Here is a 24592-nt window from a genome sequence, read left to right as displayed (position 1 = left end):
AGTTAACCATAAATCTCACATAAAATATGATACTAAATGTAGATACTAAACATTTGTTAGTAATTTATATTATTTATTTTTACCGTGGAAGTATGGCTCCAGACGTTTCGACAATATTTATTTAAAATAATTAATTGCTTATTACCAAAACGTCTTCATTAATACTTAGTAAAATATTACATATAATTATCTTGGTGTATACGTTTTATATTATAATTGTAATTAATAGCCAATTTATCAAATATGTTTTACTTATATTATGTAAAGGAATAAATTTAATTGAATAAATATAGAATTTGCTGAGATGAAATTATAAATTATCATTTAATGAATAAAGAAAAATATAATCTTGTTAGACTGTAATCTACAAAATAAACAAGATTTTTTCTACATAGAGTAGAATATTTATCTCGTTGCTGCGTATATCTGCTATATAAACACCTGAGTAGACAACTCGTTTTAATGTTATCTTGACTAGTAGTTGCATCGACTACTTTGCTCAGATCGTTTTAATACAGCATATATGAATAAATACAAATATCCGTTAAAATATCTTTAAGTAGGTACTTAGTTCTCTTCTTTCTACTTCGCTTGTTAAACATACTTATATAATGGGTACCAACTAGAAAAAATAAAAAGATAAAAAATAGGTACATATATATATATATTTTTTGAAATATAATAAAAGCGAGTTTCTCAAAATTTTATAATATATTTTATATATCATTAGATTTTGGCAAAGAAAAAATAATAAAAAAAGAAATCAAATTCCCGAAGTGCCTATAAAACTTAGGTTAGCAGTAAATAAACAGTGCATAGCGTTGAAGTCTTTACTTAGAAGACGATACTTTCGCGTTACGCGTCGCCAGGCACGTGTAGTTTCAGCCACCGATCTATTCACCACGCACCATTTATCTTATTTTTGACGTTTATTTACTTGTTTTAATTACTTAATTGTTTGTTTTTGTTTAAATAGCGAAGAGTCACTTATTTATTCTTACTAATATTATATATGCGAAAATTTGGATGGATCTTAGTTATTCAATACCGCCAAAACATCATAATAGATCTGAATTAAATTTAGAACGGAGATAGATTATTATAGTCTGGAATACACATAGGTTACTCTTTATCCTTATTCCCCCACACGCGAACGAATAAACGAATCCTATATTCTATATTCATTAAAATACATATTTTTATGCAGTGTCAATTTTAGTCTCTCATACAGTTTCACCCCGATGGTTCTCTCCGCCTTCTAATTTTTATTAGATACTAGTTATTTACTGTGGCTTCGCTCGAGTTTAGAGATTGATCGTAAGGTGTTTGGCATAAAAATCCTCAACCTTCCTTGCGTTTCAAACTTGCGGTTCTTAGTTTGGCCGTGAAATAGCAACAGACAGACATAGGTTACTTTTGCATTTATAATATTAGTATAGATATACTCTACGTATATTACGAGGGGGTACACATGTTACCTATAAGTACTTGTAAACTTATTTTTACTCTAAAAAAAATTACAAAAACTTAAATTTCATTTATTTGACTTAATGCATTTTCTTGTACTTCATTTGTTTTTTATTATTTATGTTTTTTATATGTTATTCATTTCGTTCCAGGAAGTAAAATAAAACATGATGAATAATCCTGTTTGAGTTGGATAAAATTCTGCCTTACTATATGTATCCACTATTAAAGTAGCGTTCTACAAAAACGTTCAAAAATTGCATTTTAGAAACCAAAGTATACTCGTAAGACTTAGTAATATATTACTAGAAAAATTATTATAAAGGCATGACAAAAGGGGTGTTCTTATTCGGGTGGGTATTATAAAGTATTGTTCGATCACGTCTGTAGAGTCTGCTCTACAGACGTGACTGCTCCGTTTGGGGCGGATAGATCGCTTGGGTAAATCTTGACTATATCTTTGTTTATATCTCACTTAATAAATACTACCATGTTTCGGAAATAGTATCAAGAAGCTAGCTATTAGAGTATCTATTATTTATAACGCAAATATACAGATCGCACCAAACAATCCCATTGCAATATGAATTATCTGAAAATAATTCAAGTTATAGAATATTGATAAATGTTTAACTAACTTCATAGGTCAATTTGAAGATGGTTAAAATATATGATATTCTTCAAAAAAAGCAACTGGCAGATATCTGAATATGTTTTAGGAGTCTATTAATTTTTTTGCAAACATTGGTAGTGTGGCATATACTATTCGTAAATTACTGTAGACAAGGCTTTTTGAGGAAACCGAGGAATAAATAAGTTTCATATTTTTTTATGCTGCTGAGTTTAAATTTGAAAGATATTCATATATAGTGTATCATTGGCAATGGTAATATGATAGATATAAGTACTTATGTTTCCTGTAATATTATATTCTTATTGTCGCCTTACCAGTCAATGCCTACGCCCTCTCCCTGGCATTAGCTAAGGTCGACATTCATATATAAGAATGTCATCAATTCATCAACCATCACATCGCAGACATTTTTAACTTTGCCGTTTCATAGATTCAGGTCATTTGTAAAAAATACATTGGTAAAGAAGGCATATTATTCGATACAAGATTATATACTTAGATGATAAAAAAGCGTGGAGTTAATGCTTGTTGACTTCCAGGCAGGAGACATAATATACAAATATAATTGTATTTAACTAACATGACTGTATTTTTACATGTTGAAAAAGAGTAACTATCAGTAGTTACTCTTTTTCAACATCTAAAAATACACATTTCTTGCCGGTTCTTCTCGGTAGAATCTACATTCCGAACCGGTGGTAGCTTTACTTTAAATAGTTTGTTAAATGACGATTTAAAAGTGCATATAAAAGCCTACTTGAATAAAGTATATTTTGATTTAATTTGATTTCATCGTGTTTCAGGGTCTATTATATGACTAAATTAATTTTGGATTAATAGTTTGTCCTCCTGACCGATTTTGGTAAAGGCAGCCAAACTCGAGAGGGACCAGCCAATTATACAGGATATATTATAGTGCACAAGTGTGTGCTACACAAGCTAACCTGTGTTAGCGCACACACTTATAGACATATATATCTACATCATCCGATGACACAGCGAATCAGGCACGACCGGAAAGAGTTCAGTTGCAGAAGCAACGGGTTACTTCCTTCCGAGGCAATGGAGTGTTCGCACTTCCAAATACCACACGCCAGGTTGTTGCCGCTTTGATAGAAAAAAATTTGATACAATTTTTTGATAGTGAAATCCAATAATTTATTCAGCCCGACCTGGGGTTTGAACCCAGTACCTCGGAATCTGTGACCTTATATGTAATCAATAGACCAACGAGGCAGTCAAAATAATAACTTAAATATTTATTATAAAAGTAATAATCAATACCAATGATGGAGGCGGTTTTTGTAATGCCTGAAAACACTACTTAAGAGGTGGATATACATCATGGGCCTTGCTCGATACTAGACGATGCAGAGCGTTTCGGAGGTTTTAGTATATAATTTTATTATATATGTAAATGCTCTTCGTAGTTTCGTCCGCTTTAAATTTAGACTATTCACGTGACAAGCATGAACTTCAGGTTATCGTATATTCAATACGTATAACATCAACTCTATCGCAGAAGGTACACTATCTTTGAAAGACTTTAAAGATGTACACACGCAATAATTAAACATAAATAGATTCAATAATAAATGATTTACACTTAACTATAACTAAGAACTACTATTAATAAATAATATGATTTCCATGCGTGATATTTCCTGTCAGAACCGTGTGCATAAGATGTTTACGGCTGGACGGTCGCATGTCGTTAAGCATGATAATACATACGAGCGTAGGAAAGCAGTTTTTCTCTCTCCCCTACATGAGTTGCTTATTGATCAGTCACGATGCGATCTAAAATACAATAGGTACTGTATATCTTTTACTATTCATATAAATATAGAAAATGTGTCATTTGATGTGACTATTTACTTATATTCAAATTTTAAGTTAAAATTAACGAAAAAAAATCTATTGTTGTTTTATATTAAGAACTTGTTAAATAGTATGTAATTTTTTTGCAAAATTTTTACATAGATATTCTTTTTTCATTAACATTTAGAAAGAAATAAAATAACTTCTTAAATTATTTATGTGTTGTTATATTTATTATATGTATATAATTTCATAGTATATTTTTAAACGTCTGCGAAGAAAAAAACATACAAGATTGCTTATCAAATTTTTATTATTGGTACTAGCATTGAAAGTTGGATAAAACTAAAATATGTATTTCTAGTGTAGGTTTAGAACAACTATTTCATACAGGAACAGTGCATAGCAGTGTGATGATAGAGGTTGTGGTTAGTCATATAAAAATATAAAATTGAGGCTAAATAATATAATTTTAATGTACTAGTACCATATTGTCGAAAAAGATAAGAAAACAATACGTTAGCAAAATAATTTAAGGCGATGGATGAACAAAGCGATCTATCTAATGGAATTTGCTCGTACAACAATTATTTACAATTAAATTATCGATATCGTTGAAATATCGCTTTAAGGAAACCATCATCAGTATTTCGATTTAACATAGTAATCTAACAATATACAACCTTCTCTCTACGGGCTTCCAATAACAACAAACTAATGCGATCTTATCTAAACAATCCCAGTCTTATGCGAAACCTTGTGCAACTCCGATTAATACATTAAGGCCCTTCTTAATAGTCTTTCTTCAAACACTCAAGCGTGGTGATATCATTGTAGAATGACGACATGTTATATTATATTTTTATATTTTGCGCCTGCGGTCGGTCATCGTCGTCACTGTGCTCTTCTTGCAATAGTAAGCTGTCAGGTGGACCCCGTGAGGGCGCGCGCGCACTACCGCTACGTCGTGATCCACCACGAGAAAACATCCTGGATAATTGCGCGAATTTCTTGCGTGACACTAAAACATATGTTAATATTTAATGATACTAATCAAATAATGTTAAATAAAATCGGCTTACTAATTGTAATTTGCGATAGTTATTAATTTCACCAAGTCAGTTTTAGATAAATCCTTAAAATAAAATGTGACATATATATATCCTAGTACTAGTAAAATTTTGCAATTCTTTATATTGACAATGTATTGTTTATCCAATAATGTAAAATAATTTTAGTAGACCACTATTCAAAATTAAATATAATTTGAGCTAAGAATAAATCCTACTTGACACTAATAAACTTTGTTGATAATTAAAAAAAAATATAGCAACGAATAATGCTATCTTATATAAAATCTTAGTACTATTCCTAATATTACAATTTAGGGTGGAATCTAACTCACATTTCCCCATATTTTTTAGTCTTTCTTTAAATGCCGCTTCGTCATCGTGACATTTAGTTTTATTTCCTTGCTCGCTATCCAATGCCGCTATAAATTCCTGATTCCAACGCAATTCAGCCATAAATTCTTCGTTCTGCAAAAATGTTGCTATGCGATCGTCATCCATGTCTAAACTAAGGTCGATTCTGGCATCAGTTGTTGGCGGTATACGAAGAAACATGGGAGGTAGAGGACCAAGCATTCGAGGAATCCATTTTCTTTTCACAGAAAGTGGAACTGTATCGCTATCAACGTTTCTGTAAGTAAGAAGTGTTTTTAAATTAACAGAAAATAAAAATAGTTTAATATAAACTTCTCAACCGATAGGCTGTAACCCTTTATAAGTACTTTATGTAAGTCTATCTCCTCAACCGATAGGTTTGTGTTTTTATTCGTTTTACCCTAAAATAATAAACAAAACATAAGTTTTTGTAATAATGCCAGACCATGAATTACGTTACTTTCTTAATAAATATTTAAATGAAATTACTTACATATAAATAATTATAAATATTAATTATTTTATTTACTAGTTAATTATACCAAATATATAATTGTTTGATATTCTGAATTTAATAATTAGATTTTATTTATTGTAGTAAGGCAAATGAACCACGATGGCCTATCATGAATGTGTGGGCCACTTATATACACTACGAAAAGTATAAATTACATCTCCACCGTCAATGCGCCAACAACCAAGGTATATGAATGTTACGATACCTAATGCTTATAAGGATGCTACTTGACACATCACACACAAAGGCAGAAAGCAGTGACACAAAGTAATACAATTCATAGTATAATTGTTAAGTGGAAGATATAATCCCACCCACAGGGGCCTAAACAGGGGGCATAAAAGTGAACTACAGCTTTTGAATGAACCAATAACATTGGAATCGTTTTCCGCAATAACATAACTTTGTAGAAATCAACCGGGATCGTTCGCTTGGGATTTATGGACAATGGGCTCTATGCATATTATTGGTGTCGAGCAATACACTAACCCTAAGAGATATGCATGAAGATCCTTAACATTTATATTGATCTTGTGACAATTAATGTAAAATTTAAAATAAAAATATATTTACAGAGTTCTTTTAAAAATATTCTTTAAATTTTTCTTCAACACTTTTAAATTTGCTAAGAGGATATTGATGAGGTTGTTTCATTTGTTTTTATTTATAAATCTTTTTTAGGACCTATACCAATTAATTAAATATTGAAGATATTTCCATGTTTCTTTTATTGAATGGTTTTAAGCTTCACTTGCTTAACCAATAAAAAATTTACTAAAAGGCTATGCTAAGATTATATCAAAATATTTTTAAATTTAATTACTTCAATATCTTAACATTTTATAAATTCGGCGCAATGCATGAATCGTTTATTTAAATCTACTATTATTTCGAAATCTTTCGTATGCTTTCTAAATTATAACAATAATATTAAAGAGTTAATAATAGCAAGAATAATAGTTAGCTAATTATTAGCAGCTTACTGTTATTTGACCTTACAAGATGAAACTATATTTAAAATCTATCATAATATACTACCAAGGTTCTATCTATAGATATATATATATCATAACATGCTAACTCGGAATACAGAAGCGCAAACATCATATGGTAAATGGTCAATATTTTCTAGGTGCGTGTATGAAGTTATTCCCCTTCCCGTTGAACACATAAAACCTCTAATTGGCAGTAAAATTATCGGTGAATTAAGTATTAACTATTAGAATTAATTCAAATATACAATAATATATTCCTTATAAATGTTATTTGAGTTAAAAATTTTCATTTTTAGAGGAATTGGTATTTCATATAAAACACTGAAAAACAATCAAATATAATTGTACTTATTTCAAAAATATAATATGCGTTTCAAGTAAGTAATTCAACGTCAACTCAGAGCCTATGAGCACGTGTTTATTTGTACGATATGTAATTAAATAAACTTACACAAGTGCTGTAGTATCATTGTCCTCACCATTTTCTACACCACGAGAAATTCTTTTAATTAAATCTTTGCGTCTTGATGGAGAACTACTTTCAACTCTCTCCATTTCTAAACGAAGTCTTTCGTTTTGATTATCTGTACTCATAGCCAAAAGCTGGTCAATGGTAGCATCCACCGCTCCCTGATTAGCTCGAAGTACTGCCTCAATAACATCGTCATCCATATCAGGAAACATAGTTTTGAAGTCAGTCATTGCCTGTGTGAACTCGAGCTGCATAGTGGACGCCATAGTGTCGGCCTCCCGCGGCTCGTGATCCACAAGAGACGTCACGATCGTACGCCTTTAGCCGGCACCTCAGCTGTTATGTGACGTACGACTACCGCAGTATCGGAGAGCACCAGTGCCGTGTAGGCATCAGCCATCCTCGCGGCGCAATGGACACCGCGGCGATTTCGTCCTCGCGCTGCTAGTTTGCGTATTGCAACCACTGTCCAATATTGCAGCGCCCTACACCGAGCGATACCATGATGTGCAATTTTCACTTTCTGCGTTTCAGGTGCGCATTGCGCTTGCGTGAGTGCAGAAAACCGCGGGGAGGTGAAGTCGTCGATATAAATAGAGAACGCGTGATACAGCGACGGCGCGCAATGCTAGTCCCTCATCCGCCGGGCGCGCATGCCCGTTGCATTGTTTGTAAATTGCGTTCATCACTTTGACCTTTCAATGTTGCAAGACATTGATAAATACTACGAAACTGCGTCAAAACATTGAAAACGTTTACGTACATTATGAGTAGCTTACTAAGCGTTTTCAAACCAGTATTATTTATTTCATCAGCATAAACATTTACAGTACATTTCTAGAGACAATAACATCCAGTGCATAATTTTTATTCGTAATAAGCTAGATAACAACACATTTAATTTCTTTTAATTACAAAAAGTTGAAGCAAAATTATTGGTAAATAAATTTACGATTACTTCTTAGTACTTATAGGTAATATTCAGAGCATTTGCACCCAAAGGATAGAAATTCGTAGTCTTTTAAGAGATCACCTATTATGAGTTGTTATTACATTACAGAATAGTAATGGTATTCTATGTCATATGAACAGAAATTGATTCACATAGTGTATGCGTTTTTAAAGGTAAATAATAAAAGTCTCGGTTTATCAAGATTCTTTTTATCAGAACTTTTTCCTAGAGAGATTATTATCTACTAGACGGAAATTAAAAATGATTATGTAAAATTGTCATCATAAACATTACATATATATATATAAAAGGAGTTATTGTTGAAAAAGCAAACGAAATTAACACCGGACTACCACCGAACTAGACAAGCTGAATTCTGTCAGTATAAATAGTTTTTTTTAAATAACTATGATATTTTCTGTTTCCATCAAGGATGAATTAATTTTCAATTATGATGAAGTATATTTATTAAGTATAATATATACATTGCTTTATTATATAAATATTAAAGATCATAGTTTTGTTGCGCTATCCATTTTTCCATTTTTTGTTGTGACTTGTACTGATATATTACATTACGATTATAAATAGATGTGAATTAAACAGTTATTTTTTCTAAACAAATTTTATTGCTTAGAGTAATTTACGGTTATTGTGAATAAGGTAAATTAATATGTAAAAAATATGTTCAAGCCAGTAAACAATATAATATGCAAATAACTTATTATAAGTTAAAAAAAAAAATAAGATAAATTGATGTACTAGTTATTCTAGTGGCTAGCTATATGGCTGTAGATCTTGATTCCTGGGTTAAATTCAAAGACTCCAGGGCAGCAGAGGGGTGGCGAGTTTAGGGTCAATTTTTGTATTGTGACTGTAGGTACTAAGATAGCGGAAACATGAAAAAACATTGGTTAGACGGACTCTGAATCTGTAACTTGTAAGATGTTTTATAGAGAAAAGTTTGACCGATGATTTTTATCCTTTTCCCTTAATTTTTCCAATCGCTCCCCAAAATTATTTTAGTCATAATTTATAAAGATAATCTTTAGCTACCATATACTGAGAATGAGGTGTATATTAACTATCAGCGAAGTTTCCATCAGCATGCTAAGAGACATTCACTTTGCTGTTAAATAGAGCTGAATGCAAATAAACGCGTGGCTTAAGATGTTTAAGTGAAGTTGTTTCTCACTATTGTTATTATTTTACACGTCGCATGCGTAAATTAGTCTATACTTTATAAAAAAAAACAAAATAAGTATAGATTTTTCAAAACTTTATGACGTCACACCTGTCAGTAAGATATCCAAATAAATATTTTAACAAATAATAAATATGTATGTATATACGAATCATTAACAAAGTTTTTAATTGGAATAGAGGTTCGATTCTACTCATATCTCCATAATTCTCAGAGTAACTATCATCTTTATCGTCATTTCATTCTTAATTTAATGATATTTCCTATATTATAATAAAAACTATTTGAAATAAAAGCTTACCTTATAAAATCTTAGATTTTTTCTTCGACCCACATATTTTTGCATAACTTACTTTCCAAGTAGCAGTAGCAGCAGCAGACAAGCAAAAGTTGATTTATAAATTACTTTTCAGATCACATAACGATGCACGCGGGATTACTCTAATACCGACGGAAATTTATTAAATAAAAAAAATACAAATTACAGTCTATGTTTTATTTATTTCAGAATAAAATATATCGCACATTCGTCGCTAATTTAGTGCTTAGTAATAATATGATTACACACCAACTTGTTTTTCAACATACTATTCTAACAAGACGATTTAAAATGTTATTTTAAACATATATAAGTTTCGATAGCACAAAAATAATTTATAAAACGCTTACTGGCACACATGTAAACAGAATATAGATTTTTTCGTAAATAATTTCTTATACTCTAGCATTGTTTTGGTAATCACTTACAATACGTAAGTACATTAGTCAGCGTATAATTATTTTTGATTATTTACAACTCATGTAAATTTGTACATTCCATGCCGTTTCGAAATCATTCATGATTAGCCTTACATATAAACTTGTTACTATATAAAAACACCTCGATTGACGATTTTGTCTTGAATACGTCCAGAAATTCAAGCTACTTAAAAATTCAGATTTATCTTTTAACGAGATACAATTACTTGAATTACCCACAGATCAAAAGTTAACTTTTGATATTTAAGCCCCCCCTACTATTCTAACGGTTTAGTTATATCTTATGTTCCCTGGCTCTTAGACATAATATTAGTTCGACTCTGAACGAATTCTCTAAGAACTTAAGAAGTTATACACCAGATATTATATTCAATATATATTCAATACAAATTCTTACATATTATGTACGAGGTAACTACAGATTAAAATAAGTAGGTTTTGCATAAAGTGCCAATTTTGTCAAATTAGCATTCTAATCAACACAACTAGTTTCTACGTTATTCAATTTTGATTTGTCAATATTAATATGTCTAAGCTCTTTAAATTTCGAATATAAAATATTTTTAGGCTTTGTAAAACAAAACATTAACATTTGTTGTTTAAATGAACAAAAAAATATTTAAAAAAAACTTCATGTAAATTTTCAACTAAAAGTTTAATTATGAAAAAGTTTAGTTTAAAGTGGACCGGACGGCACGTCAGATTCACATAAATTGACTTCAGAATATTGCTGTCGGTGGGATCATTAATAACCTCGTCCAAAAGACAACAACACTTTCTATAAAAACTTTTTCTACATTCATTCTACTTTATAAAATGTTAATGTCATGTTTTTATTCAAACAATATGATTTTTTTTTTCAGGTATATTAATAAAATAGATTTTTTTGTGTGGAATGTGGTTATTGATTTATTTATATTTTTTCAGTGAAATATTAATATTTAAAATAAAAATTCTCAAACAAAACAAATGGCACTATTTCAATGTTTTTAGTATAAGATAAGAAGTATCATAATTTAAACAAATAAATATAAAATACTTTCCAAATGTGCAGCGAACTCTAATAGAATCTTATTTCACCAGTTTGTCATATGTAATCATAGTATATAGGGGTTTGAGTTTCATATGTTCAAAAAGTGCAGAATTTAAAATAAAATGAAACGGAAATAATAATTTTTAATTCAATTAAATGAAGTTTCCTAAAATCAATTTCTAATCGTCATCTTACTAATTATAAGGTACTTACTAATTTACTTCAAAACTATTTTCTCATTTTAACTTCAAATTTACCTATTTTCAGAAAACAATGATTTAACGAAAACCGACGAAGCTTATGCGAACATTCAAAGTCTGTTAAACTTTTGTTTTTGTTCCCATATATACATGGCGTTTCATGTACTAGCAAAATAAGATTTTACTTTAGTGTTGCAAATGATATAAATAACGAAAAAAAATGTAAGCTTTGATAAAGAGAAAAAGAGTGACAATCTTAAGTTGATATAATAAAGCCCTACGGAATAACTTAACGTACTTAATGAAATGAATCAAAATAATGAAATGAAACGAAAAGAAAAAAAAAATACAAATTAAGTTATTACTACACTAAAAACGGCATGATAGATGATTCATTGATATCAGTACCAAATGTGTTAATTTCGACCCACATATTTTTTAGGCTATTAATTCACATTAAATATAATACTCTTAGAAGCCTATGACAATGAGGGGTTTATAAATATAGCATCGTGAAATTCATAGTGTAGTTGCAGCTTAATGATAATCCACGGAAAGAATGTAGATTAAGGCGACGAGATTCAGACACGTGCTTGTGTGCCTTGCTGGGGAAGCATCACCACCGTGTTAGTGGACAGGGGTTGGTTCTGCTCTGCAGACGGTGGAATCTGTAATACATATAAAAATATTATATATATTTTACTAGCAGACTCACGCGTCGATGTGTCTACGTTATACGTTGAATTATATTGTTTAGACAAAATCCTTCTCTAAAACACGCTGAATATATGTGCTCGGTTTTTGCGTGATGCGCTTTGTAAAAAATACAGTGACCTTTATATATATAGATTCGTCACTGTTCTACGAGTTAATAACATGTCGATCGATTAAGTCATCAAGCGGTCCGGACTCACAGCGGCGACGGGGTCGGCGGCCGCCATGAGCGTGGCGGCGCGGTAGGAGGGCGGCGGGGTCTGCTTCACGGCCTCCTCGTAGTCGGGCAGCAGGCTGGAGTACGCGGGCGCGGGCGGCGCCAGCGGCGCGCCCGGCGACAGCGCGCCCGAGCTCGAGATCACGAACGGCGTGAGGCTGTGTAGCGCGTGCGTGCGCATCGTCAGGTACTTGTAGCATCGCCACACCACGCTGATGCAGTAGCCCTGTGGCGGGGTTTTACTTGAGCATGAGTATATAGTATATACACGAGTATTTACAGAATATTTACAGAAGTCGCAGTGATAGTACAACGATGTATACCTTCGAAATGGAGCCAAATGGCCCGGCACGCCCGGGAAAGTACTGATGTCTCACTAAAATCACATTCATAAGTCGAGTGGTGCCGATGGCATCCCTTCAATCGTGCTGCGAACACGTGCTTAAGAGTTTACACCGGTTTTAAAGCGATTTTATCGTCCTTAACTCCTGGATTACTGCTTTGGGGTACCAGATCCATAAAAAAAACCTCTCAGACCTGTCTAATTATAGGCCTATATCTTCATTGTTCTCCAAGATAATGGAGTCAATTATCAAATGGGGCGGAGCTGCCTCCGATAATTATCTCCGTGTTATCGTTGGGGTCGCTGTACTCTGTGCTTCACACTTCACTTCTATTCTGGTTTTTCACAACGTTGTGTACCTACTTCTGCGTATCAATGCCTTGTTGCAAAATATTCGGTGCTATGTAGACGACAGCACCGTTGATACATCTACATTATTTACAATACATCCATCCAGGCCGTGCTAATATTTTACGGAAACACTTACGAGAACCGGAACAAAATTTGTGTATAAAATCGAGTCTATCTTTATAAACCAAAATCTCGGATTAGGTCCGACTTAATGTATAACAATTCGGCCTTGAAAAGACACAAGTTTGCATGTAAGCTTCTAAAAATGCCACCATTTGTCACGTTTTAAGATCATTCCTCTTCCTACCACAGCTAGTATCAAAATACTTGGCGTCAATATTTCCATAATTGGAAGGTAAAGCCAAGCCCGGGAGGTGGTAGCCACTCTCCAACAGGTGGGCCTCATGCCCATGTGCCCCTATGCCACAACAAATACTTTCTAAAATCTAGTTCTATGTTAAATAAGTCGGAAACCTGTCGAGCTTTTTTAAACATGAATTGTACCTTTAGTAACACGGCGAACAGGAAGGTGGCGAGCACGACGAGCGCGAGTGCGGGCGCGGGCAGCGACAGCAGCTGCTCGCGCCACGGCACGCGGCGCGCCTCCGCCACCAGGCGGTGGATGGAGCGCAGGTAGCACAGGTAGCCGGTCGCGGTCAGGCTGCCGGTGAGACACGTATGTACATATTGCGCGAATGTCATGGAATTCATTGTTGTAGAGTTTTAAACTTATTTAAACATTCCATTAGGAACTTAAAATTTATTAATAAAAATTGACGGAACTTTCCTTTATACACGCATACACATGACACTATCTGCCAGCCACTTTTTCATCCACTATTTTATACGCGATAGATTTTTTACTTTAAAGCCTTTTCTGGTAGCGTATACTTATCGCCTTAAAGCAAATGTATTAAGCACGAATAATATCGAAATACTGAAATTATTATATTAATTATTATTTATGTCTTGAGCATAACGTCGTGTGATGTAGGATGGTAGATTTTTTTAAACTATATATATTTTTATAAGAAACTTTCATTTGTTTTACAATTAAATGCTAACTGTGTTTGATTATCACTATTAAGTTATTGTCTTGTTTAACTACTAATTACACTATATAGTAATTATTGTCACAGAGTCCTCCAGCACTATTACTCTAAAAAAGCTTTCTGGCACACTGTCAAATATTTAATATTTATATTAGTAGGAACCATTACCTACTAATTAAAAACTATTTAGACATAGACAATTTTACAACTTTTTACCAACTTATATATTCCAAACAAATAATATATGCATAATTAATTAATTAATTATTTAAAAAAACACTATGAATAAATCGGCGTTAATGTGTACCAAAGTAAAATAAATAAAACAACTTTGTATAACTTACACAGTGATCGCAAAGTCAAATATTTGCAGGCAGAAGAACGGCAGCAGATGAGCCGGCTTGCCGCGTGAAGCTCCATATATCAGCATGAGTGTGATGGCCAGTGTACACACTGTAACCATCGCACCCACATCCACATCATCTACGCACAGTTTAATATGCAATGGATACAATTTTAATAGTAATTTTCCAACTCTTTGTTAGCGGCGATATACATCAGTTTTAGTGTCTCATATTAATAGCCTTTTCCAACCGCAAGAGTAAAGACAAGAAACAACTTTGACATTGAATTGACAGAATATCTACGATATACACTATCGATTCGCGAAAAAAACCGTTATGATTATCGATTGGAATAGGCTATAAGTACAGTAGCAAGCGCAAAATTAAAATGCGTCTCGAGTTAGCTCCGTGAGTATGCGTGGGTATAATCAAAATAAAAAGTGGTTAATTATTAATCAGTATGAAATAAGAATACAAACTAACTATGGTTTATAAATTTCTATCAATTAAATAATTAATATAGAACAAAAATATCTATATATTTATCTACCACATGCAATTTATACAATGATAGGTTTGTTCTCTATTGTTCTTTAGGACATAATACACATAAGACGTGTTTTTAAGCGAGTGAGACAAAAAATATTTTGAAAGAAAGTACGTATTGTTAAATTAAGATATTTTTTGATATAATATCGAAAGCCTCGGAAACGCATTTAAGTTTTACGCCAACTGTAGTAATTTTGTTAGCTTAGCATGTTTACTTACGATATATAAGGCTATGATCTCTAGGATGTGGTCCATGTTGTGGGTAGGGGCTTGGACGAGTCTCGACGTTAGACAGAGGAGTAGGCATCGCGGCCCCTATGTCGCTCCAGTCAGCCACTGGCGCCGTATCACGTTCCAACTCATCTAGTAGACTAGGGTCACGCACAATAGCTGCCAGGAAACCTAGAGCTACCAGGTGTAGCAGCTATAACAATAGATAAATCAATCATTGAAACAACAATATTAACACATACAAATTGAATTAATTAAATGAGTCTGTTTTAAATATTTTTCCTTACCAAATGCCATGTGCCGAGTAGGATGGTTCCAGTGCGGACATGAAGACAGAAACAGCAACGCCACTCCTTACTGCGCTCCGTTCCCAACTTGGGACGAAATCTTAACATTTTTCTGAAAGAAATAACAAAATAATTATTTTTCTTAGTTCAAGCTTAAAAAATTGCACGAAACATATAAAGTATACAATTGAAATAATGATAAAATTTAAATTATTGAGTTTATTAATTAATAGATATACTTTAACATATACACATAACATACTATATTAATTAATAAATAATTTTAAAAAAATGTTTTAAAATTTTAATACAATTGGTTTTTTTTTATTCAATTAAGCTCTTGTAAATACTTTTAAATAGATAACTGAAACAACCAGTTCAAACTTTTGTTATTATATAGTTAGGTGGTCTGGCAAATTGGCAAACTGATTTTAAGTGGTTTATAGACTAGCACTGTAGAAATTATTGATCTCTCTTTACATTGTTAATGCATCACCCACCTTGGGAACTAAAATGTTAAGTCCCTTGTGCACACAGTTACATTGGCTCATTAAACCTTCAAACCTGAACACAATAACACTAAGTATTGCTGTTTGGCTGTAGAATAAATTAAGACGAAAAATTGGCTAATAATTTATTTCATCGAATCCCTATAATGATCTACAAATACTAACATTTTCCATCATCTATAAAATTGTATAGAGAACAATAATAAAAAAACATTTGTGTTTAAGGAATTTTTAAACTACTACTATAATGGCCTACTTTCAGAATGGTGTATTGTAACATATTATTAGTAATACAACAAGGAAGTTCACTATAAATAAATGAAAATGTATGGCATTAAACAATTGACTTACTGTACCGGTTGTTACAGATTATATTGTAATAATATATTTGTAAAAAAATTAAAACAGCACGAAAGTTCCAAATGAGTCATTAATATTGAAAATTGAAACATATTTTTTGTATATAATTTTATGTATACAGGTTTATTTTAATACGAATCTTTAACCAATTAGGTAAATTAATATGATATGTGACTTCTTATTAACGTCAAATCTATAAGCATAGCAATTTTAAGTATTTTCGTCGAGCCTAACCACCATCATTACCCATACGTGATAACACAATAAAACCAAGCTAATCTCATCATTGAAATGGATGTTATTGACAGCAATAATCAAAAGAACGTCATCACACCAATACTAACATAAATATCTCATAAATATCGTAGTGCCATTTGTATTGTTAATATCACGAATTACAGATTTTATTTCGCTCATTACAATTTCCGCATTTTATTGTTTAATAACAAATCTTATGAATACATAAATCACTACAAAATAAATATTATGCCACTTATCAATCTGATGTTATAGTTATATGGCGTAATACTATAAAATTAAGTGTATAGTGAACTTGAAAATAAAAACCAAATACCTCTAACGGCTAACAAAATAAATTTATAGGATATCTTACCTTTTGTATATGTTTTAATCACTTTCGTATTTAAGGCAAGACGAAAAAAGAGAAATTATCAGAAAATATTGTACAATATACTGTAACACTGATGAGTGATGACAGTTTGTTACATAGAATATATTAATACAGATGGTTGGTAGGGCTGCCAGTAGAACCAACTAATTTTATACCGCTGCTGAAATTATATAATAAAATCTTATTATACAAACTAACATCACTGCAGCAGCCTTAGTTATGGACAATATTTTTTTATGTTTACACTTGGTGGTAGGGCTTTGTGCATTCATCATAATTATAATATTCTACTGCCAAACAGCGATACTTAATATTGCTGTGTTAAAGTTTTAAGGAGTGTGTGACACTCTAGCATAACGTCTTAGCTCATAAGTTTTGCGCATTGGTGTGATGTAAGAAATGGTTAATATTTCTAACGGCACCAATGTGTATGGTCGGTGGTGATCACTTACCATCAGGTTATGTATTTGTTTTGTCTAGTCTAACAACTTACGGTAAAATCTATTTATTTGTTTTAGTTTTCGAGAAGTTCTCGAGTGAGACCACGAAACGGAAAACGCACTGACGATCTAGTGAAGACCGCGGGAAGCCACTGGGTGAGATCTTTGGGAGAGGTTTTTGTACAGCTGTGGACGTCTTGTGGCTTAAATTATAATGATTTAATAACAATTAAACTAATTAACAAAAATTCCCAATTGTATCCTTACCAGAAGAGTCAAGCGTTTATAATTTACTTTTAAATATTAAATTATCGGCAAAAACGTCGATTGATTATTTTTTAAGTGTGAATATATAATCAGATATTTTTAAACACGTATGTGATATTACACTAGCATAATACCAGATGTTGCTATCTCTTTAAGATAAATTTATTAACATAAGAATTGATAACATTAAGTGCTTAAATATATATAAATATTAATTAAAAATAGTTACTGTATAAATCTTGACCGCGTGGAATGGTGGCAAGAATGCAATGCAAATTTTCAATAGTAACTAATGTTACTATAGAAAAATCGTTTTTTATACTTTATGACTAACATTAAAAAAATTAAAATATCGTTTCAAAATATTTATATATCAAAAACAATATATGGATATTTTCATAGCTAGTTGGACAACAGCACTACGACGCGTCATTGTGACTGATGACATACAACTACATAATAAGGGTATGTCATATAAATAAATATTGCCCACTTATTCATTTATTGTTTTCTCTGTCGAAATTTCAGCTATAATGGAAAAAATTCCAGACCAACTCGGATATTTAATATTAACCGAGGATGGCGCGGTCCTAGAGTCGGGTGGTGAACTCGAAAACGACGAACGTGTTGCAACCATTATAACTGATCTTATCAGTCTATCTAATAGGTTAGAACAGATATTATAAACTCGTCACTATAAAATTGTTTACGTACCGATTACTTGCAATATTATTTAATAACTTTAAGATATGGATGTAGTTTAACTGCTATTATCAAGTAGTATAATTTAAATATTTCTTTTCAGTATTGATCCAGTCGCATTTGGTCCTGAAGAGAAGTTTAAAAAAATATCTATAACATATGATGACCATTGGTTTGTTATATGCATATCAAACAAAAAAATATATGTTGTTAAGAGAAGCATACAATCATCCCCTTCTGAGAGTATTGCTGTAAATGTGTAATTGGAATTATTAATTTATCAAGATGGGTCGAAATTTATTAATGAGCAGTCTTGAAAATGCATCATTTAACATTTTACTACAGATTTTATTTAGATGTGTAACATTTATTATAAATGCCTGGGTTATCAGAAATGTAGGACATGAAATTATTGGTATCATGAATGTCAGACTGTTATTACTAGAGAGTACTATTCTATTCCTAAGTAGAGAGCCATTCCATCGTGCCTGCTTAGGTCAAAAAGATGAATTTGTTTGGCATCAAGTCATGAATCAAATTTGGTTGTCAGTCCCACTCAGTTGTTTGTTATCTTTTATTTTTGTTTATATATGGCTTAATATATTGCCATTGGGTCATCCAGAGCTTGTTTTTCAATACGAGTTTGGTTGTTGGAGTGTAGCATTGTCATGTATATTAGAACTTTGCTCAGCAAATATTGTTCTGGTTACACAACTTTTTTGTTTTGTAAAGCTTAAAGTTATCCTTGACACATTACATATTTTTGTAAGGACAGTATTATTTTTATCTATTATAGTATATGACAGGTCATTGGCTCTTATTGCGTTTTCAGTAGCCCAAGTTGGAAGTATTGCAGTTATTGTTCTAGCTTATTACTCATTCTTCTATTGGTACATTAAATTTAAGCCATTGTATGCAAAGGGTGCACTCAAAGTGAAATTTCTTCCAAATAATATTTTGGAGCGACTTTATAGCAATATGGACGACTTCAACTTCACTACCCTCAGAGACTTTTTTCCAAAGTACTTGGGTTCTATAAACTCTTCGTTTAATAAAAAATTGAATACTCTTACTTTAAGTTTTGCCAAGCAAGGAGTTGTTAAGCAGGTTTTGACAGAAGGAGAGAAATATGTTATGTCAGTTAGTCCTGTGATGACTTTTACTGAACAAGCAACTTATGATGTTGTAAATAATCTAGGTAGTCTAGCTGCTAGATTTGTATTTCGACCCATAGAGGATAGCAGTTATTTTTACTTTACACAAATGGTGAGCAGGGACTTGCCTTTATGTAAGCAAGATCAAAACAAAATCCAAGAATCTTGTACAGTTTTGTCTCAAGTTTGTAAAATTGTGAGTTCCATTGGTTTGGTTGTTCTAGTCTTTGGGTTGAGTTACTCTCGTACTCTCTTGACTTTGTATGGTGGAGAAGTTTTTGTTGCCAGTGGATTACCAGTACAGTTGCTTCAGAGTCATTGTCTAGCTATTGTGTTGATGGCTATTAATGGCATTACTGAATGTTACACTTTTGCAACTATGACTAGTGCTCAACTAAACAGTTACAATTACTTGATGGTATTCTTTTCAATTAGCTTTTTGATACTTTCGTATGTTTTGACATATGTTCTAGGACCAGTTGGATTTATTATTTCGAATTGTATAAATATGTTTGCGAGAATTGTGCACAGTATACATTTTATTAGTAATAAAACCAAGGATACTGATTTTAGGCCACTCCAAGGGCTATATGTTGGAAAATACTTTTTAATCACTTTATTTATTGCTGGTTGTATTTGTAAGTTTTCCGAAAATAATTTCTTTTATAATTCAGTTGTAACGCACATTGCTATTGGCATGGTGTGTTTGATTTGTGTTCTGCTATCTTGGGGATACGAAAATAAGAATCTTATCATTAAAACTTATCAAAAGTTTATGAAAAGTGAAGAAAAGATGGCAACGGATTAGCACCTGTGTATTGTTAAGCTTATATAACATGTAAATAAGATGTGTAACTATTATTTCTATAAAAATATATAAGGTATATTGTATTATTAAAAGTATTTTATTATTAACATTTATTAGAAATATTTATTTACTTTATTACATTCAAAATTAAACATAAACAATAATAAATATGTAAATTTAAATTAAGTTGTAATAATTTTTCACATAGGATAAAAGAAAATGCCTTTCATTTGATCTTCACACATTCTTTTCACCTCGTCTGTAAATATAAAAAAATTGGTGATGAATGAAAAAAATGATATGATAAAATTATAACAAACACTTTAATAGAATTTAACCACAACTTTACCTGCAATATCCTTTAAATTTGCATTTTTATCTTGGATTATAACATAGAACTCCCTATCATTGGATGATTTACCTGCAATCCAATATTCATCCGGTGTTTTGATAATAACTTCGCCATAATTTCCAAGACTGAAAGTAATTTTATTTCATTTAGTACAGTATGAATTTTGAACAACAAGAAATTATAATTATTTATATAGTCTCCTTAACTTGGAGGCGTATAGGAAAAATTGCGTAATAATTTGAAGCATATTTATGACTAAATAAATATAAGGAAAGACTGGCAACAATTGCAGTATATTAAAGCTTTTTTATTTATTTCAGATTAATTTATCCTCAAATAGATATATAAATTATAAATAAAGAATTGACGTAGTTATAATAAATCTAAACAAGACTTAAAATACTTACGGAAGAACTTACACTATTTATAAAAAAATAATAGATTGTGTACCTATTTATGTCCTTTAGTTATTACTAAATATTTTTTTTTATGTATTGTGTTAATGGAAGTTTAAAGCCAACATCATGGATTCATTTAAAAACGAATTTGTCGAACCTTCGATGTACAACATACCACAAAAATACATACCCTTTTCTGTCTGAATGAATGCCTGCAATTATACTTAATACTTCTGGTTTTATAGCTGTCGAAGGAGTTAAAGAAGTAGCAGGTGTCTAAAAAAGTGATTTGATAAATGTAATGTTTTTTTTAATTATACTAAAACTAAAATTTGTCAAAAGCAATTCCCATTGCTATAAAATTATAATTATTATGATAACTAAGCACTATTATTACTCTTTCATAATCTTAAAGCAGTTATATATAACTGTATTACTATGAGAAATATTTTGTCACATTATTTTCACTTGCTTTAGAAGTAGAATTGGCAATATTTACATATTTAATAAAATACTTACAGATGTTTTACATGCTAAGTTTAACCGGTTAAAATATAGAAATTTATGATCAGAGCTGGCTAGTTGTGCACTTTGCAGTGCATGCATTGTGCACTGTTCACTTATTGATGATGCAATAGTAGATAGTTGCGGGCCAATAAATGCATCTAAAGCTCTAAATGTATCAATGTTTAGTTCTGTATCCACTGAAATAAAATTTTTATATTATAATTAATGTGTTTATTTACAAGAAACAAATATGTTTCTAGCTACATTTTTCGGACTCGCCAAAGGCAAGGTACAATAAGGGCCTACATAAAACATTTAAATTCAAGAAAAACACACTAATGATATTTTTTCTTTTGGCTACAGAATAATCAGGTATTTTTTTTTTTAGAATAGAACACATAGATCTCAAACATACAAAGAAATATTTATTTTTATATATTTAGAAGATCATAGATAATAGTTTTTGAATGAGGCATAGGAATATTCATATGAATTTTTGTAAATAATCGAATGCTATACTTACCATCGACAGTGAAGCAAACAGTGGCGCTCAGTGTTCTGTAAATTACAAGATAATATTGCTTTGTATCTGTGTCGTCCTCACGCATGAGATATACTCTGTGAAGCTTTTGCAGATCTTCTGCACTACAAATACCATCTGGTGGGCTGATAAAGCGTCCATGTCTCTGTGCAGCAGTTACTGCTCCACCTTGTATCTCCTTTTCAACTTGCTTTGGCAGCAATGTTTGTACTAAATATTGATATAATGTTAACATATCGTTGGTAGCAAGGCCATTCCTGTTTTGAAAATAGAAATATATAACAATTATCCTGTAATATAATTTTCCACATAACAAGAAATATTTTTTTGAACTAACTTCAAACAGAAATTAGAAAAATAAATTGAGCCATTATTATTTGTGATATAAGCTGTATATTTAAGTCATTGGATTAAATGTACATGCGATACAAGGAAAGTGTTTATTTCTTTTATTAAAATTAATTTTATTTTACAGTACTGTAACTGAAACTATATATTAAACCACTTAAGACCACAAAGACCTTATCTCCTGTAATGTAGGTTTACAGATTATTTGAAAATTTTACTGTAGGTTGTTGGTGGTGGTGAATATAAGGATTTTGTTGAAACATGCTGGTTTCCTCACAATTTTATTATTCACCATTGAGCACAACATTTGATAATTCTTAAATAAAATCAACATTTCAGTTATTTTCTAATGGAAAAAAGTAAGAAAGACTTTTTAATCTTACCATATGAGTTGATCATTGTAGACAAATGATATACATTTAAAATCTGGATAGTTCATTTCAAGTAGATCTATAAAGCACATTACTTTAAAGAAGGAATTTTTTTCCAATGGCAAGTAGTTTATTCCCTGTATTATATTACTTAAATTATTAGTAATGTTCCTTGTCATAATATACTGTAAACGAAATGTACATTAAATATAAAAGTAATAAGTTTATAATAAATAGCATTATTTCAGTTATACTTACAGGTGTAAAGAATTGTTCACACTTTGAATAAATATCTTCAGGTGGAATATCTTTAAAGGGGCCTATAAACATTCTAAATATTTTATAAGCAGAGACTAGTAAATCATACATCACAGATGGTTCTACCTAAAAAAAGGTTTATTATAATGTATTAAAAAATTATCCTAATTAGTATTATTTTATACTATGATTAACACTTACTACATCTTTTTTTTCTCCAGTTGTTGTAGAACTTTTAGTTGCATAAGGTATTCTTACAACCTGAAAGTTATGTTACATATAATCCATAACCTAAGGTTCAGTTGGACACTCATTATTTTATAAATGTTTGGTTTTAAGAGGTTTTCAATAAATAAAAGAATATTTTACCAAAACCATCCAGAATCCTTTCTCTGGCTGGTAGAATATATATCTTTTTGATTGTGTTTGTAATGCCTCACATGGTTCGGAAGAGAATGTTCTAAAAAGATAGATAATAATTTGTCAGTAGTACATTCAGGAGCATACAAAGATGTTTTTGTAATTAATACCATGTTCATAGAATACCAACTCATTTAAAATTATGAAAATAACTAACGTCATAAATTTTACAACTGCTTCACATAATCCTACTTGCATTTTCCGAGCATCGGATGTAACTTGAGTAGGGTGAAAAAATAATATTCTTTTAAGCTCCTGAAAATAATTGATTTATTGTTAAAAATACATACAAAAATATAGTACATTAAACTATAACTAAAAAATACATTGTTTAAATTTAAACTTACATCGCCTTCTTTTGGACCAAAGCTAGAGTTAAATATAAAAAATGAATTTACTTTATTTTTCACATCAATCATTTTGGTATTTATTTTAATTTTAATATTTGTGTAAAATTAGTGCTTATGTTCACTATTTTATTATCATAGGAAAAATAGCATTATATTCATTTACACACAATAAGTATATCTTAATAATTATAGTTTATTTATAAAATTGATTTATTAAAATGAGTTTTAAGTAGTAACTTTGAAATTTATAAAAACAAAAGAAATAATTAACAGTAAGGTAAACACAAATTCGTCTTGTAAAACTTGACAAATTGTCAGTTTTATTTAGTTCGACGGTGACATGATGGCTGTCATTTTATTTTTTATTTAAATTATATATAAAGATATGCTACCGAACAGCCAAGTAATGCTTAAAAATTATAAATTTAATTATACATCTGATGCAAATTTTCGATTTAAATCTTCCCATTCCGCGTGTACGTTAGTTTTTAAAGGTACATACATACATTTAACTCACTAGACATGATAATATTGACTTATACATAACATCAATCAATTTAAGTAATAATTGTTTACGTCGCTATAGAAA

The 24592-nt window shown here is 31.0% G+C and overlaps 5 protein-coding genes across 6 annotated transcripts; 2 read left to right on the top strand and 3 right to left on the bottom strand.

Moving 5' to 3' along the window:
- Positions 1–4217: 4217 nt before the first annotated feature.
- On the bottom strand, positions 4218–7956 carry LOC113403362 (CUE domain-containing protein 1). Its single transcript, XM_026643887.2, has 3 exons — positions 7331–7956; positions 5328–5623; positions 4218–4943 (listed from the first exon to the last, which is right to left on the bottom strand). The coding sequence occupies exons 1-3, from the start codon at positions 7615–7617 to the stop codon at positions 4777–4779; spliced, it is 750 nt and encodes a 249-aa protein (XP_026499672.1). The 5' UTR covers positions 7618–7956; the 3' UTR covers positions 4218–4776.
- Positions 7957–9988: 2032 nt separating this feature from the next.
- LOC113403361 (lysosomal-associated transmembrane protein 4A) lies at positions 9989–17227 on the bottom strand. Of its 2 annotated transcripts, none has more exons than XM_026643884.2 (7): positions 17070–17227; positions 15588–15699; positions 15289–15493; positions 14521–14659; positions 13629–13785; positions 12414–12656; positions 9989–12167 (listed from the first exon to the last, which is right to left on the bottom strand). In XM_026643884.2, exons 2-7 carry the CDS (start codon positions 15693–15695, stop codon positions 12081–12083), a joined length of 939 nt encoding a protein of 312 aa, XP_026499669.1. In that variant the 5' UTR covers positions 15696–15699; positions 17070–17227; the 3' UTR covers positions 9989–12080. The 2 variants fall into 2 exon arrangements, with proteins under 2 accessions (XP_026499669.1, XP_026499671.1); XM_026643886.2 differs by having other exon boundaries at positions 14521–14629.
- Positions 17228–18327: 1100 nt separating this feature from the next.
- On the top strand, positions 18328–18759 carry LOC113403363 (ragulator complex protein LAMTOR4 homolog). The gene is made up of 2 exons (XM_026643888.2): positions 18328–18461; positions 18600–18759. The coding sequence occupies exons 1-2, from the start codon at positions 18328–18330 to the stop codon at positions 18757–18759; spliced, it is 294 nt and encodes a 97-aa protein (XP_026499673.1).
- A 22-nt stretch (positions 18760–18781) lies between these two features.
- LOC113403357 (protein RFT1 homolog) lies at positions 18782–20550 on the top strand. Its single transcript, XM_026643877.2, has one exon. It carries the CDS (start codon positions 18782–18784, stop codon positions 20456–20458), a length of 1677 nt encoding a protein of 558 aa, XP_026499662.1. The 3' UTR covers positions 20459–20550.
- LOC113403358 (vacuolar fusion protein CCZ1 homolog) lies at positions 20535–24300 on the bottom strand. The gene is made up of 11 exons (XM_026643878.2): positions 24001–24300; positions 23811–23908; positions 23603–23693; positions 23435–23494; positions 23234–23359; positions 22988–23160; positions 22239–22513; positions 21728–21912; positions 21399–21484; positions 20808–20935; positions 20535–20717 (listed from the first exon to the last, which is right to left on the bottom strand). The coding sequence occupies exons 1-11, from the start codon at positions 24070–24072 to the stop codon at positions 20659–20661; spliced, it is 1353 nt and encodes a 450-aa protein (XP_026499663.2). The 5' UTR covers positions 24073–24300; the 3' UTR covers positions 20535–20658.
- Between the last annotated feature and the right edge of the window lie 292 nt (positions 24301–24592).

This window comes from Vanessa tameamea, chromosome 13, assembly GCF_037043105.1.
Source record: "Vanessa tameamea isolate UH-Manoa-2023 chromosome 13, ilVanTame1 primary haplotype, whole genome shotgun sequence".
NCBI lineage: Eukaryota > Metazoa > Arthropoda > Insecta > Lepidoptera > Nymphalidae > Vanessa > Vanessa tameamea.
The sequence above is the reverse complement of the archived record's forward strand: the minus strand, read 5'-3'. Positions and strand labels throughout refer to the sequence as shown.